Source organism: Rhincodon typus, chromosome 8, assembly GCF_021869965.1.
Source record: "Rhincodon typus isolate 14 chromosome 8, sRhiTyp1.1, whole genome shotgun sequence".
Taxonomy (NCBI): Eukaryota; Metazoa; Chordata; class Chondrichthyes; order Orectolobiformes; family Rhincodontidae; genus Rhincodon; species Rhincodon typus.
The window spans coordinates 45,635,726-45,653,859 of record NC_063339.1 but is presented as its reverse complement, the minus strand read 5'-3'; the positions used below and the strand labels follow the sequence as shown (position 1 = coordinate 45,653,859).

Here is an 18,134-nt window from a genome sequence, read left to right as displayed (position 1 = left end):
ATCAGAACAACTTTACAATGTTAGAATTTTCATATTCAATGTTTGAATGTTCAAATGTTGAATAGTTTGAATGTTGAATTAGTCACTCTAGGTGTTTGACATTGAATGGGATAGATCTTCTCTGGGAGAATGGTAAATACGTTTCATCACTCTTTAATTGATTGATCGATTGAGTTTATTGTCACATGTGCCAAAATACAGTGAAAAGCTTTGTTTATGAGCGGTACAGGCAGATCACAGCAAGCAAAGGATGTACTGATCAAAAAGACTTATGGGCATACAGGTTACATTGTAGGTTACATTATTTGAGTCTATTCAACAGTCTGATAGTGCCCAGAAAGAAGCTGTTCCTGAACCTGCTGGTGCGCATGTTCAAGCTTCTGTATCTTATGCCTGACGGAAAAGGTTATAGGAGAACATTACCAGGGTGTGATGGGCCTTTGATGGTGTTGGCCACCTTTCCACGGCAGTGAGTCGTGTAAATAGAGTCCACGGATGGAAGATTGGCTTCCGTGATGGTCTGGGCTGTGCACACCCCACCTTCTGTAGTTTCTTACGGTCCTGGGCAGAGCAGTTATCCTACCAGGCCGTTATGCACCCAGACAGTATGCTTTCAATGGTGCATCTGTAGAAGTTGGTGAGAGACATTATGGACATGCCAAATTTTGAGCTGCCTGAGGAAGACGAGGCGTTGTTGTGCTTTCTTGACTGTCGCATTTACGTGGGAAGTCTAGGACAGGTCATCAGTTATCATCACTCTGAGCAACTTGATGCTGTTCGCTCTCTCAACCTCAGTTGATCAGCTTTGTTGTAACACATGAATGATGAATTTTCAGCTTTTGCTGTAACAGTTATACTATCACTGAAAAGTTATTTACATTGGATAGAATATACTGTAGAAACAAATAGTGTAAATAAGTAAATAAGTCAGCTTAACAATCTGAAATGAATGCTTTGTCCTCCTTGAGTGCTGTTCACTTCCACCAAAGTGCCAAATGAAGGGAAAAGTTCACTTGTGATCCAGACAATGTAGTTTTTCTTGGGTTAAAATGTACTGCACCAAAGTTAAGAGTCGAAGTGAAAATTTGGCACATTTCAGCACAATCAAGTTCCCTTGTAAAGTCTCCTGGAACAAGCATCCTGTCTAAAATACTGGGGAATGTGGAGGACTGCTAATTGTACACATTTAAATGGTGAACGGATTTTTTATTCGTTCACAGGCTGTAGGTATAGGGTCAGTTTAGCTTAGTTGGTTGGATGGTTGGCTTGTGGGCTTGTGAAGCAGTGTGTTACCAACAGCATGGGTTCAATCCCTGCACTGCCTGAAATTACTATGAAGGACTTCCTTTCTCAATTTCCACCCCCCTCACCTGAGGTGTGGTGGTCATCAGATTAACTCACCACTAGTCATCTCTCTGTCTAAAGAGAGAGCAGCCCTATAGTCTGGTTCAACCAGGGCAGCTTGAGCTGGCTAGGTTAATGTTTCTATTGCCCAGCCCAAAAGGCAGTTTAGAGTCAAGCACATAGCTGTTAGTCTGGAGTCATATGTAGACCAAACCAGGAAAGGATGTCAGATTGCCTTTCCTGAAGGCAAAGTTTTTATTTCAGATGTTTATCAAATTCAGATTTCACCATCTGCCATGTTACGAATTACCTGGCTTAAAATAAGGACCTGTACTCTGCAAGATGAATCTCTTGGTAACAAAAGTACTGATGAAAGTGAATGAAAGGCCAGAGCATATAATGAGTGAACAAGAAACCAGCTTTTGTTACACAGGAGAATTCTTACTGAACATCCCAATAATGGCTGAGCAATATTTAGTCTTTTTACCACTCTGGATATTGTGCAGTTTATTATTAGCAAGTAATGCATGAACATTATCCCCATGAAATTTCTCTTTATATTATTTAAATAACTAAGTTAATGCATTTAAAGTAATTGATGAACACTGATAATAGAATACCAGATTCAAAAATGTGACCCTGAACATACTGGGGATGATTTTCAACTGCCATTTGTTTCTTGCCTGAATTCAGGCAAATGGCTGTCAAAGATTGAATAGGAACTTTTGGAGTGCCTTTTGTTACTCAAGACTGACCTGGATTAATTTTTGTATTGGCCCTTAAGTGGGCATCCTGCAGTACCATCTATAACCAGTAGGAATCAGTTAAATATTCACATTAGAGTCTCCTGCCAGGTATCAGATCCGGATTGCTTTTATCATGTATAAAAGGGTAGAGCATGCACTGTGCACACAAGGATCAGCTGTATTAAGCATTCAATGTGCTAATCAGTTATCCTTCTGGGGAATGCTGGAGAATGCTCCAAAATTGCTGGTATCCAGGCAGAAGCTAGCTAACGTTTAGCCTTCCAGCATCAGAATGCTGCTGTGGGCACACGTTTCAGTTGCACACCCCAGCAGTGATTTTGGGGGAGAATGGATGACATTTTACATAACTTTGTGGCAAAGTGAAAAATAATCCTGTATGTTTGTTGCCAGTATCATGTTTGGGTTTTGGATTGGACAACAGTCATTTTTATAGCATGTTTATCGGGAATATTGTAATTGGTTGTAGTGGCTTTGGAAGAAGCAATTATAGGTGGTTATTGTTGCCAGCTGTAAAATGTGAATAATCAGTAAACAAACAAACCTGCTAAGCTACTTTAAAGTTAGGCAAGCATGCCAATTCACAATAAATATAGAAATAGCATATCTAATGTTGAAAATGATATGAACAATATTTAGAAGTGGTTGCATAGTAAGTGAATAGAAACTCTAGAGTTTAGATCGTGTATTACAAATATCTAGAAAAGATCCGAGTCAATAACTCAATATAATTTTATTGTTACTCGTGAGTCATTTGAGATTTGTTCACACTGTGTCTGATATATCTGGTAGTTCGGTATGTCTCACTAGGTTTCCCATTTCTAAAGAACATTGCCACATGCTGGAATATGTCATTTATAAATAGTTCCAGTGAGTGTCAGTGCAGAAATCACAAATTGCACCTCATTTACTTGAAGTCTCATACGGCTGCTGTTGCATACCATCTGTATAAAAATGCTTACAACTGAAGTTTTTTGCAGTTTAATATGTGGAACACTGTGGAGGCTGCATGTTAACTTTCTTCATGGAATTTTTACAATAATATCGCATCTTCACAGAAACATTTCTGAAAATGTACAGCCACCAGCAAAACTGGGAAATGAGCAAATTGCTCAATTTGTCTCACAACAGGACCAAAACTTGTGTAAAATTTCTAAATATAATCCCAAAGAGATAGTTGTGCCATACACGCGTGCACTGCTAATTTGAAATACTTTTTTCTTATTCACTCATGGGATGTGAGCATTTATTACCAATCATTAGTTGCCCTTGAGAAGATGGTGGCGAGCTGCCTTCTTGAACTGCTGCAGTCCACATGCTGTAGGTGGACCCACGATGCATTAGGGAGGGAATTCCAGGATTTTGTCCCAGCAACAGTGAAGGATTGGCAATACGTTTCCAAGACTGGAGTAGCTTGGAGAGAACTTGCAGTTGATGGTGTTCCCATATATTTGCTGCCCTTGTCCTTCCAGATGGAAATGGTTGTAGGTTTGGGAGGTGCTGTCTGAGGATCTTTGGTGAATTTCTGCAGTGCATCTTGTAGATAGTACACACTGCTGCTACTGAGCGTCAGTGGTGGAGGGAGTGAATGGCACAACATCCAGAAACAATCAAGTGGGCTATTTTGTCTCGGATGGTATCAAGCTTTTTGAGTGTTGTTGGGGCTGCATCCATCTAGGCAAGTGGAGAGTATTCCATCACATTTCTGACTTGTGCCTTGTAGATGGTGGACAGGCTTTGGGGAGTCAGGAAGTAAGTTACTTGCTGGAGTATTTCTAGCTTCTGACCTGCTCTTATGGACATTGTATTTATATGAAGAGTCCAGTTGAGTTTGTGGTCAACAGTAACCCCAGGATGTAGATATTGGATTTCAAGGGATGATGGTTAGATAGTCTCTTGTCGGAGCAGGTCCTTGCCTGGCATTTGTGTGGCGCGAATATTACTTGCCACTTGTCAGCCAAGTCTAGATATTGTCCAGAACTTGTCGCATTTAAACTTGGACTGCTTCAGTATCTGAGGAGTCGCGAATGGTGCTGAACATTGTGCAATCATCAGCGAATATTCCCACCTCTGACCTTACGATGGTAGGAAGGTCATTGATGAAGCAGCGGAAGATGTTGGGCCTTAGGACACTACCCTGAGGAACTCCTGCAGAGGTGTCATGGAGCTGAGATGACTGACCTCCTACAACTACGACCATCTTCCTATGTGTCGGGTATGACTCTGACCACCAGAGAGTTGCCCTCGATTCCCATTGATTCCAGTTTTGCGAGGGCTCCTTGATGACACACTCGGTCAAATGCTGCCTTGATGACAAGCACCGTCACTCTCACCTCACCACTGGAATTCCGTCCTTTTGTCCATGTTTGAACCAAGGCTGTAATGAGATCAGGAGCTGAGTGGCCCTGGTGGAACCTATACTGGACATTGCTGAGAGGTGCAGCTTGATAGCACTGTTGATGACATCTACCATCACTTTATTGACGATCAAGAGGAGACTGATGGGACAGTAGTTGTCCTGTTTGGATTTGTCCTGCTTTTTTTTTATGGGACATACCTAGGCAATTTTCCACATTGTCAGGTAGATGCCAGTGTTGTAACTGTTTGGAACAGCTTCACTAGGGGAGTGGCAAGTTCTGGAGCACAAATCCTCAGTACTACTGCAGAACATTGTCAGAGCCCGTGGCCTTTGCAGTGTCTAGTGCCTCCAATTGTTTCCTGATACAAGTTGGAGTGAATTGAATTTTGATGACTGGTATCTGTGATGCTGGGGACTCCTGGAGGAGGGTGAGTTGGATCATCCACTTAGCACGTCTAGCTGGAGATTGCTGCAAATGCTTCAGCCTTATCTTTTAGACCGATGGGCTGGGCTACCCCATGATTGAGAATGGGGATATTTGTGGAGCCTTCTCCTGCAGTGAGTCATTTAATTGTCCACCATCATTCATGGCTAGATGTGGCAATACTGCAGATCTTAGATCTGATCTGTTGGTTGTGGGATCGCTTAGCTCTGATTATCACTTGCTGCTTATTCTGTTTGACACAATAGTCTTGTTTGGTAGCTTCACCAGGTTGGCATTTCATTTTTAGGCATGCCTAGTGCTGGTCCTGGTATGTCCTCCTGCACTCTCCCCTGCCTTGATGGTAATAGTTGAGTGGTCGTTATCCTGGGTTATGAGGTTACAGATTGTGTTGGAGTACAATTCTGCACCTGTTGATGGCTCACAGGGCGTCATGGATGCCCAGTCTTGAGTTGTTGGTTCTATTCTAGTGTTTGTTCCATTCAAACTATAAGACCACAAGGAATAGGAACAATCAATCCTCAATCCTGCCCCACCATTCAGTAGGATCCTGCCTGATCTCAAACTCGTCACATCTATTTTTCTGTCCTTTCCCCATAACCCTTGATTCCCCTACTGATCAAGGTGATACTGCCACACAACATGATGTAAGGTATTCTCAATGTGGAGGCAGGACTTTGGTCACTCTTACTGATGTTGTCATAGACAGGTGCGTATGTGGCAAGCAGAATGGTGAGGAAGAGCTCAAGTCTGTTTTGCCATCTTTTTGGTTGCCTGCTACAGTCCCAGCTATGTCCCTGACCAGCTCAAACACTGTTGCTGCTGCTGAGCCAGTCTTAGTGGTGACCTTAAAAACCTCACTCAGAGTACATTTTGTGCTTGTACCACGCTCAATGTTTCCTCCAAGTGTTGCTCACAATGGAGGAACACAGAGTCATCAGCTGAGGGAGGACGGTATGTCGTAATCAGCGGGATGTTTCCTTACCCATGTTTGACCTGAAGCCATGACACTTTATGGGGTTCAGCGTCAATGTTGAGGACTCCCAGGGCAACTCCACACTGACTGTGTACCACTGTGCCAACCACCTTTGTTGGGTTGTCCTGTCGGTGGGACAGGACATATTCAGGAATGGTGATGGTGGTGTCTGGGACATTGCTGTAAGGTACAATGTCAATGAGTATGATCGTGCTAGGCAGCTGTTTGACTAGTTTGTGATCTAGCTCTTCCAATTTGGTACTACCCCCCAGATGTTGGTAAGGAGGATTTTGCAGGGTGGAAGGGCTGGTTTTGCTGTTGTTCCCTGTGCCTAAGTTGTTGCCAGTTGGTCAGTCCAGTTTCATTTCTTTTTTAAGACTTCCTAGCAATTGATACAATTGAGTGTCTTGCTAGGCCAGCCTTGCTAGGCCAATTCAGAGGGCAGTTGAGAATCAACCACATTGCTGTGGGTCCGGAGTCACGTGTAGGCCAGACCAGATGAGGATGACAGATTTCCTTTCCTGAAGAACATTTGTGTACCAGATGGGTTACCTGACAATCGTCAGTAGTTTCATGGTCATTATTAGACTCTTAAATCCTGATATTAATGAAATTCAAATTTCACCATGTGCTATCGCAGGATTCAAACCTGGGTTCCCTGTTTCAGAATTAATAATCTGGTGATAATACCAGTAGGCCATTGTCTCCCTTATCTAATCCATATTTTCATATTCCGTTTCACAAGCGAAAGCGCAAAAATGGTTTCTGAGGTGGATCTGCAGAAGGCAGTATAGAGGCAAAGAAAAGTGTGGAAAGAAAGGAGTAGAAAGAAGAGGAATGCAATTAAATTATATTGAGATTTCAAAAGCAATAAACTAGGATGCAGTATAGGATCTCTTGGTCACTTCGAAAGTAAATTATGATAAGATACTGCAAATCTGGAATTCTAAAAAAAATGCTCAGAATAGGTCAGCAAGCATCTACTTAAAAAATGGATAATGATGTTTGGGATATGTGAGAAGAGATTGGTAATGATGTCCGAGGTTTATGCTCTGGAGTGGCTCAAGTTGGAATGTATTCTGTAAATGTATTCTGTGAAATCAGAAAATGCACCTTCTGAATTTTGCTTTCAGTGCCCGTTTGGTAAAAGTCATTTTCAGTTGGCAAAATGCTTTGTGTTGGAGCATGCAAGAGCCTCATTAGCTCTCATGTGTTAATGTAATCTTGCAAGTTTATTTTTAATTCATCCACAGGATGAGGGCATTGCTGGCTAGGCAGCATTTATTGCCCATCCCTAATTGCCCAGAGGGCATTTAAGAGTCACCCACATTGCTGTGGGTCTGGAGTCACATGTAGGGCAGACCAAGTAAGGAAGGCAGCTTCTTTCCCAAAAGGACATTAATGAACAATCGATTCATGACTCTTAATTCCAGATATTTATTGAATTCAAATTCTACCATCTGCTGTGGTGGGATTTGAACCCAGGTCCCCAGAATGTTATCTGAGTGTCTTGATTAACAGTCCAGGGATAATACCACTAGGCCATTGCATCCTCTAGTCATATGCTGCATCTACAAGTATATTTTCACGAGCTTCCTTTATTAATATCGCTTGTCAATATGAAATAGCGTGTCTTAAAATAGATGAATTGTAAAATGCACTGAACTAACAACAGTTGTGCTGCTGTACATAGTTTCAATATGTCTATTTCATTGCTTAATTTACACTCTAGGTAGGTAGAGGTTTTTAATCTTTTTAGTGATGATTTGGTTTTCTAGTGTCTGGTAATTTCATTTTTACAAAGTATGTTTAATCATTACTTTTATATCTAATGAATGTCTTTCTTATTTTGTATTCCATACTTGCAAGTTGTTTGCTTCTGTCAAGTGTGTATCTCAAAAATTTGCTGTGCATGATTCTCTAAAGATTTAAATTAATAGTTGGAAGTTGTGTAAATCCAATGACAAAATTTCTATATTATGTGTTCTCTGAAGGTGAAGTTCCTCACCTAGTATATAAAGATTGAAATTACTCCTCTGAGTGTGTTTTGCTCAAATTGTAGATTTATTATGATGTAAGGTATATATATGTAAGTGAATTAATATCATTTACTTTAGAGTTTGAACTAGTGACATGTGGGTTTTCATCTATATTTATGAAGGACAATGATTAACTTTTCATTCTTTCTGGAGCCATTTTTTAAAACCTAGTATGAGAGCGAGAGTTCCTGAGATGAAAATGGGGATTTGATTTTGTTGTGAAAGTTTTATGGTCAAACAAAATACAAATTGAAAAGCATTAGCTTGCTTTTCATTAGAAGATTCAGGAATTGATTATTTTTAATTAATAATATCAATTGAAAAACATTTGGTTTCATTTTGCTGAAGTCCTGGTTGAAGTTCGATGTAAGAACAGTTTCTCCTCAAGAAAGGAACAATTAGGATATAAGTTACTTTAGTGTGAAGGCTTTAGTTTGAAAATTCCAGACCAGAAGTATTTTATTATGACCTGAAGGGTTATTTGAAGCTGCAAAAGCCTAAACAAAAACAAAGTTGCTGGAAAAGCTCAGCAGGTCTGGCAGCATCTGTGGAGGAGAAAACAGAGTTAACGTTTCGGGTCCTGTGACTGCAAAAGCCTAAGCTCAATTGTATGAATTATGAACATCTCAAGACTGAGAATTGAAAGAAACAATTAAATCAAATCTTTAGACGTGATAGAGAAGGAAAATCTCTGGTGTTTGCATACTTTAAAGTGATGATGTTGGGATAAATAGGATTGTATTTTGCCATGTTTTGAAATCTTTCAACCTATAATATGTGTAAGTAGTTTGGTTTATTCTATTTTATCTTCATTTATTTTGCATAATAAACTTCTGTTTTATTGTTAAAACCAAATCTGCATTGAGAGTTTATGTTTCAATAAAAGACACCTTGTTAACTAAAAAAAAGTCAGTTCAGATTTCAATCTAGAATCTAATTTGTCTAATAATAGTATCAGTTGGGATCATAACAATATCTTCATACTACTCACTGCACTAATTCCCCATGCTGTTTGACACTGACACTCTGCAATACGAAATAGTTTTCTGCAATCTTTGTTTCTACAACTGTGTTGCTGAAGGTTGTTGTTTCAGTTCACTAAGCAAAGTGTTCTGCCTAGGGAAAAGTTCAACAATGATCCAACAGGATGATAATTAAATGCAGGGACTAAGGTATGATAAGACATTGGCTGAAAGTAGTTTCTATTCCATGTGATGGGGAACTTAAGGATAAATCTGACTGAAGTGTTCAAAATAATGTATGGCATTGATAGAGCAGACTCTCCTCCACATTTAGGGAAATCCAAAGCGAGTGGATTTAACCTTGGTATTCAGTGGAGGTAGTTAAAAGCAAATTCAGCAAAAAACTTCCCTAAAGAGTTGTGAGACTGTGGAATTCATTCCCCAGAGCCCATGGCTGCAAAGGCAATTGTGCTGTTTGACAAAGAAATCATTTTCTATTTCAAAATAAATAAATATATTTCAAAATACAAGAGTTGATATTCCTGATAATTGTCCCAGGAATGCCCAAGAGGCATGTATATTAGAAATATAGATGAAGGCATTTAACACCAAGATGATCTATTAACTTCCTACACTGTTAGCTTGAGAGGCCTGCATTGAGCAATTCAAACAGTGCTAGATATTTCAATTCATTTTATTTATCACATTAATGACATCATGAAAACCTGCTGTTTAATTGATACTAAAGCAAAATACTGCAGATTCTGGAAACCTGGAATAAAAACAGGAAATGCTGGAAATATTCCGCAGCAGTTTTGATAAAGGGCAATTGAACTGAAACATTTATTGTTCAAAGAAAAGAAAAATACTGCAGATGCTGGAAATCTGAAAGAAACATAAAGAATGCTGGAGAAGCTCATCAGGTCCAGAACATATATGGAGAGGGAAACAGAGTTTAGAGTCTGGTATGGCTCTTCTTCAGAATTGTTCTGGAGGGCCCAGCATCTGTAGTTAACTAAAGAAGTTAGGGAAAACATCAAATTTAAGGAAGAAGAATTTTACAGCACAAAGATGAGTGGCAGGTCAGGTGATTGGTTAGAAAATAAGGAACAAAATGATTAATCAGGAGGAAGAAATTAAGAGTGTGAGAGAAAGCTAGTTAGGACTGTAAAATGGTTAGCAAGAGTTACTATTGGTATTTAAAAAGAAAACGTGTAAGTAGTGATCTTAAAAGTAAGTGTAATAAATGATCTTCTAGGAAGTGAGGATAGGGAATTAATCATAGATAATGAGATTGCAGATGAAATGAACACAGCCTTTGTTTACCATTGTGGATACAAAAATCATTCCAGTAATAGCTGTAATTCAGGAGGTGGAACGGAGAGAGGAACTTTTTGAAATTACTGTCATGAGGGAAATGTTAGTGAACAAACTGATGGAACTGCAGGCTGACAGGACTAAGGGTCCTAATAGGCTTCATCCTAGGGGGGACTAATGAGCTGGTAGATGCATTAGCATTAACTGTCCAAAATTCCCTTGTTTCAGGAAAGATTCTACCAGACTCGAGAGTAATAAATATTATCACTCTATTCAAGAAGAGAGAAAAGTGGCAGGTATAGGCCACTTAGCTTAATGTCTGTTGTGGAAAAAGTGATAGAATCGATCATTGAAGAGATTATAGTTACGCACTTAGAACAAAATCATTGTAATTGGGAAGAGTCAGTTAGAGCATATAATCAGGAAGGTTAAGTGGATTCTAAGCTTTATAATGAGATGAATTTAACTTAAAAGTAAGCATGTTATGCTTCAATTACATGGGGTATGAGATCACATCTTGAGTACTGCATGCTCCTCTGTCTCCTAATTCGATGAAGGATGTAAATGCACTGAAGACAGGGATTGACTGAATTGATGAACAAAAATAGAAGTGGCTGGAAAAGCTCAGCAAGTCTGGAAGCATCTGTGAAGAAAAAATCAGAGTTAACGTTTCAGGTGCGGTGACCCTTCCTCAGAACTGAATTGATTCCCGAATTGAGTGGGTTGTCTCATGAAGATACGTTTGGACAGGCTGGCCTTGCTTCCACTGGAGTTTAGAAGGGTGAGGGGTAACTTAATTGAAGTGTTTCAGATCCTGAATGCTCTTGACAAGGTGGACACAGAAAAGAATTTTCGTCTTGTGGGTGAGTCCTGAAATAGGGGTTTTAAAATTAGGGGTCAACATTTTAGGACAGAGATGAGAACACATTTTTCCACTTAGAGGGTTGCGTGACTTCAGAACTCTCTACCTCAAAGGGCAGTGGAAGTGGGGCTCATTATCTATTAGTAAAAAGGTGGTAGACAGATTCTTGTCAGGCAGACGAAACAAGGGTAGTCGGGCATAGATGGGAACATGGAATTTGAAATACAGACAGATCAGCCATGATATTGTTCAATAACAGAACAGGCTCAAGGGGCTAAATGGTCTGCTTTTGCTCCTATTTCATGTATGTTTAAATGAACTACACAGTACACTCAAGATTATTATTTGACCGTGCACAGGTGCATCTTAGAAGCAATTGTAGCTTTCAGAAACCTGTTCATTGCAGTACATTCCAGCCTGTTGCATGACGGCACGCCTGTGCAGCTTAGAGGAAATATTGAAATAAAGCAAAGAACTGTGGATGCTGGAGATCTGAAACAAAAAACCAAAATTGCTGGTGAATTTCAGCAGGACTGTGAGAAGAAAACAGAGTTAACAGTTCGAGTCCGGTGCCTCTTCATTAGAACAGACGCAAGACTTGAAACATTAACTCTGCTTTCTTCCCGCAGATTCTCCCAGACCTGCTGAGTTTCGCCAGCAATTTCTGTTTTTGTGAGAGGGAATATTGGTTGTGGCTGGCAAATAGGGCTGAGGAGTTTGAATGAGCTGAATTATCTTCTCCTGTTCCAATATTTCTAAGTTTTATTTCCCTGTTTAAAACAGAAGGATCTCAAAGCAGTCATTACTGTCAGGTTTTGCAGTAGATCATGTGTACTTATTTATTCTGTGTTTTAAATTTTTTTTTTCATTTCCCAGGAGAAGAAGCTTCAGAGAATCGGACCGAAAATAGTGATCCAGATAATAATGCTAAGACACGCTGTCAATCGTGCACCTCTGCGTTCTTCAAGATTTTCTGGGGGTTTCTGGTCATTCTTTCTGTATCATCCTCCTGGGTTGGTACTACACAGATTGTCAAAGTTACATACAAGAACTTCCATTGTCCTTTTTTTATGACCTGGTTCTCTACAAATTGGAACATAATGTTTTTCCCTGTGTACTACTCGGGACACTTGGCTTCAGCACAGGAAAAGCAGACGCTAATTAAAAAAATTAGGTACTGATTCGTTCTCTTTTTGATAAAGAAAACATTAAAAGATATTATGCAATTCAAAATGATACATTGCTAGGTTTGTTAATGAAGTTAGTTAATGCAGCATTTTCAGCACATTGTTCCTAGCTGACAAGTCCCTTTATCATGTTGTCACAATATTTGCAGATTGGAACATATTTTGGTTTTAATGTCAACAATAATAACAGCCTCTTTCATAGAAATTCTAACATGGTAAGATCATGAAGATATTTCAAAGAAACATGATCAAATTTGACATCAAATTACAGAAGGGAATACATAATAGGACAAATGGCCAATAATGTGGTCAAAGAGGTAGGTTTTAAGGACCAGCTTAAAGGGGTAAGGAGGATAAAAAAACACGAAGCTTTAGGGAGAGAGTTGCAGTTCTTAGGATATTGGCTGCAGAAGGCACAGATGAATTCTGACTGTACAACAGCACTAAATAGGAAGTGCCAAGAACCCTCGGAGGTCTGTGGGACTGATGGAAGTTACAGTAATAGAAAGGAGGCGAGATGATAGAGTATGTTGAAAACAAGGATTGTTGAACAGAGCAATTGTAGGTCAGCAAGCATAGAGCTGATGGGTGAATATGACATGGTGGGAGTCAAGATATGGGCAGCAGACATTTAGATGAGCTCATGTTTATGGAGGGTGAAAGCTCAGCGATCAACCAGGAGATCATTGGAGATGTTTTCTGGAGCTCACAAGTGCATTGATAAGGGTATCAGTAGCAGTTGAGTTGAAGCAGGGGTGGAATGGATAATGTAAAAGAGGTGTAAAAAGAATATATTCTGTTAGGGATGTTTTATAAGTATATTAGGGGCAAGGGGATAACCAGGGAAAAAGTAAGACCCATTGGGCACAGAAGTGGCAATCTGTGTGTGGAGCTGAAAGATGTAGGTGACGTTTTAAATGAGTAATTTGAATTTGTATTCACTACTAAGATGGAGAATATATGTATAGAAATCAGGGAAGGGACTGTGATATCATTCTGATTCCAACTAATGTTATTACTGCACACATAAGATGCTAGACTGAAACCTGGCTTGAGAAATCATATTTTGATTTGTTTTAGTTTTAACAACGTGGTCTTTCGCTGAAAGTTTTTGCTTTAATAACGAAACACGTTTATTAACAGGAGAAATGAAGATAAAATAGAATAAATCAAATAATCTATTTATAGCACAAATTCAAAGATTTTTAAACACATAGTAAAAGTATAATCCCGTTAATCCCATACACTCCTTTATAACTTGAAAAAAAGCAAACAGCTTTTGTCAAGTATTCAAACACACCCCTGGTACAGCACCCAAAAACACTACTCATACAATAGCAGAGTCCCTGCCTGTAACGCTTTGGTCAGTTTAAGTAATTTTTGACTTAACTTATATGTTGGAACTCCAGATAGCTTTTCCTTGAGTTTAAATATGCATAGCTTTAAGTAACCTCTTCAGAGTTTATCACTAATGTTTCTGGCCTATGGTGATGACTACCTCATTACTCTAAAGTAATCCAGTTTCACTGTATCCTTCCCTTGTCAGGAACACTGGTCTACACTGGCTCTTCAACCAATGATTTCACAGGACTGCTCAAAACTCAAAGTAAAACTAAATCAAACACAATCTCTCTCAAAGATGTGGATGCGTCTCAAGCTTAAAAAAACTTAGTCTGATTTTCTGAACTGGAGCTTATTTATCCTGTTTGGTTGTAAAGCCCTATGAATATATTTTTAAAAAATTAATTCTGAAGCTAGGCCTCAACAGCTGTCTTAAAATAAATTATCATGGCCACAGAAATATTTATAACTTAATTGCTAACTTCATACACAGAAGAAAGCTACATGTTACTAGCTCTAACCAAAATTCCAAGTTTACAACAAATTATATTAAATATATATATTATATATCACACAGTTTACATAACAATACACTTGAACAAACTAGCATTAAGAATGAGGAGGTATTAGCAATATTAGTGGGCTTTAAATTGGTTAAATCTGCAGGCCCAGATGAGATATATCCCAGATATAGTAGGAACTGCAGATGCCTTTTCTGATGAAGGGTCTAGGCCCGAAACGTCAGCCTCTCTGCTCCTATGATGCTGCTTGGCCTGCTGTGTTCATCCAGCCCTGCACTTTGTTGTCTGAGATATATCCCAGGCTGCTTTACCAGGCAAGGGAGGAGATTGCAGGACCCCTGAAATTAATTTTCAAATCCTCTCAGTCTGCAGGAGAAGTGATAAAAGAAGAGAGGACAGATAATATTTGGAATATTATTCAAGGAGGGTGGTGGCGAGAAACTAGGGAACTATAGGCCATGAGTATAGCATCTGCAGTAGGGGAACATTTGGAAAAAAAAATCTGAGGAACAGAATTAATCTCCATTTGGAGAGGCAAAGATTAATCAAGGATAGTCAGCATGACTTCGCCAAAGGAGATCATATCTGACATGTTTGTGTAAATGGGTGTAGTACAGTTGAAGTATTCTGCATCGACTTCAGTAAGACTTTTGACACCGTCTTGCATGGTTGACTGATGAAGAAATTAAGACCCCATGGGAACCAGGGCAGTATGGCAAATTGGATTCAAAATTGGCTTAGTGGGAAAAGATGGAGGGTGATTGTCAAAGATTGTGTTTATGACTGGAAGCCTATGTCCAGTGGCATAAGTCAAGGTTTGGTGCTGGCTTCCTAGTGTCCATTAGTGATCTGGACATGGGGTTTGAACAATAAGCTTGCAGATGACATGAAAGTTGATGGTGTGGAAAATAGTATGATAGGCTAATATAGATGGGCTGGTCAAGTAAACAAAACAGAGAAGTGGAATGTGATCCTGAAAAGTACGAAGTGACCTATTTTTTGGAAGACTAACAAGGCAAAGGAAAACATGATGAATATTAGGAGCCTAGGAAGTACAGAGGATCAGAGGGACTTTGTTGTGGTATGCCCATAGATCCTTGAAGGCAGGAGAACAGGTGGATAAAGTTGTTAAGAAGACAAATGGACACTCGCCTTTATTAGTTGAGGCACTGAGTATAAGAGCAGAGAGCTGTATAAGATTTTAGTTAAGTCATAGCTGGAGTATTGTGAGCAATTCTGGTTCCCACAATATAGGAAAGGAGATTCACCAGGAGGTTGTCCTGAGCTGGCGCATTTAAGCTATGAAGAGGAGAGAACCTGTTTGAGGGGTCCAAAATTATGAAGGGCATAGAGAGGGTAGATAGAGTAGTAGAAGGATCAATACCAGGAAGCATAAATTTTAGGTGAGGGGTAAGAGGTTAAGAGGAAATTTAGGAAAAATGCTTTCACTGAGTGGATGGTGGGTATGTGGAACCCACTGCCTGAAAGGTTGGTAGATGTTGGAACCATCACATAATTTAAGCTGAATTTAGATGAAGACCTTGAAACACCATAGCATCCAAGGCTACAGGCCAAATGCTGGTAAATTTGGTTAAAGTCAATAGGTGCTTGAGGACCAGTATGTATATGATGTATTGAAGACCCTCATTCCATTTGGTAAACTCTGTGCCTCAATATGTAGTTAGAAGCAGAACTCAGGGCTAAATATGACACGAAGATTGTGAATGCTTGATTAAGCTTCTGATAGTTACCATGGGAATCCTTGGAGTTGGTGGCTAGGGAATGGAGTTTGTGGCAGGGATCAAAGATAATGGCACTGGAATTCCCAATATTTAATTGAGGGAAATTTCTGCTCATTCAGGATGTTGAACAATCAAAATGAAACATCTATACAATTGTATAGCCAGAACCTACTTATTGAGACACCTTCTGGAAATTAAACTCTCATTGATTCTGCTAAGTCACAAAGAAAATGGATCAAAAAGGATTCCTGTAATTAGGAATCAATTGGTATATCTTGGAAACAATTCCCTTCAAATGTGCAACTCAATTAACTATGTCCATAGGAACAAAAATCAGCTTTATTAAAAGCTTATATGCTAGATAACAAAATATCTGAAGAAATATTTATTTGATGGTGTAGTAGGCATGTTAATGTTTGTCATTAACTTAATAGATGCTGTGAAAGAAAAGTTACTGCTACATATATCTCTGATTATACGTCTATCTGCTCATTGCCTACAGGGAATGCAGTCGGATTTTCGGAGAAGAAGGACTGACTCTGAGACTCTTTCTGAAAAGAACAGCCCCATTTTCTATCCTCTGGACATTAACTAATTACCTATATTTACTTGCTCTGAAGAAATTAACAGCCACAGATGTCTCTGCTCTTTTTTGTTGCAACAAAGCATTTGTCTTTTTGCTCTCTTGGATTGTGCTCAAAGACAAGTTCATGGGCGTTAGAGTAAGTACCAATGATTAATGGCTTCAATGAAAGCAATTTTTTCACAAGTGAAAACTGCAATGCAGTCTCTAACATAGAGTGAGTCCATTTTAGATACATCATAAAAAAGACTGGCAACTGGATTCGTCTTTCCATGATCAATCATAATAATATTATTCATATTGTGTGAAATTTTGAGGAAATTATATTTCAAGCTAATGCTGAATGTCATTCCTGAGAAGCACAGTGTTGTACAAAATATGATGTATTTCCCTCCAGCAAGATGAAGATGACTTATTAAAGATGAATCCAGTTCACTAGTTTGAATGTTGATAGCACAGAAAAGATTCTTTTATGTGTATACATTATAACATAATCGGCAATTGCTCCTGTTCTTGCCTATGGGTGTGTTGGATTAACTGCACCAGAGAGAATTTTTGTTGGGGTAATCACATTAATAATTGCTAGACAATCCATTTGAACCCCATGTAAGGCATGCCATCTGCCAGGCTGATATTTCTCTATACACCTCGGCAATTTAACATGCCCAGACACTGGCCTAAAATGTTGAAGAGAAACTTTTTTATTTCACAGAATTTCACAAAGTTGCTACAGCATAGCATTTGGCCCTTGGTTTCCCTCTTCAAATGACCATCTTACTTAGTGCCATTCTCTTCCTTCTCCCTATAATCCTGTACATTTTTTTCTTTTCAAATAGCCAATGGCATCCCTATTCAATGCGTCAATTGAACCTCTTTCACCATATTTTTGGCTACTCCATTCTGGATCTGAATCTTTCTTTGCATGAAAATACTTCTTCTTTATATCATTTTTGCTTCCCTTACTGATTAGTTTAAAATCTGTGTGCTCTCATTCTTGATCCTTTCATGAGTGGAAATATTTTCCCCCTATTAATGGTCTTCTTCTGATTATGAATACTTCAACCAGATCTCATTTCAGCCTACTCTTGTCTAATGAATATAATCACAACTTCTCCAATCTACCTTGATAACTGAACTTCCTCTTCCTTGGAACCACTCTCATAAAACTCTTCAGCACTTTCTCCAGTGCCTTCACATTTATTTAAAGTGCAGCACCCAGAACTGGAAGCAAACTTCTGGTTAAGACCAAATATGTATCTTACATAAGTTCACCACAACCTCTTTGCTCTTGTACTTTTATACCTCTATTAATAAAGTCATATTTATTCATTCATAGGGTGTGCATATTGCTGACATAGCAAGTATTAATTGCCCTTGAGAGGGTTGTGATGAATTGAACACAGCTGAGTATTAGTTGAGTTCAGAGAGTGGTTGAGAGTCACCATATTGATGTGGAACTTGAGTTACATAGAGATCATTTTATTGAAGGATTTATTAAAGGACAATGGTGAAACAGAACAGTTCTTAAGCCAAACTGGTTGTTACATGGTCATTATTTCCCATATTAACTTTTTCTTGCGTATTTATTGAAGCAAACTTAAATTTGACAGCTGCCATGGTATTATTTGAATTTTGTCCTTGGATCATTTGCCCGGGTTTTTGAGTTAATAGTCTAGTTACCTAACCACGGTGCTA

General features: G+C 39.0%; 1 protein-coding gene across 1 annotated transcript in view; it reads left to right on the top strand.

Annotated features, from left to right (window-relative positions):
* Positions 1-18,134, top strand: part of slc35f4 (solute carrier family 35 member F4) — a 165,820-nt gene that overhangs the window by 105,608 nt on the left and 42,078 nt on the right. Inside the window, exons 2-3 of the mRNA XM_048600276.1 lie at positions 11,942-12,239; positions 16,359-16,578. Of these exons, the coding sequence (XP_048456233.1) occupies positions 11,942-12,239; positions 16,359-16,578 (518 nt within the window). The remainder of the gene's footprint in view (positions 1-11,941; positions 12,240-16,358; positions 16,579-18,134) is intronic.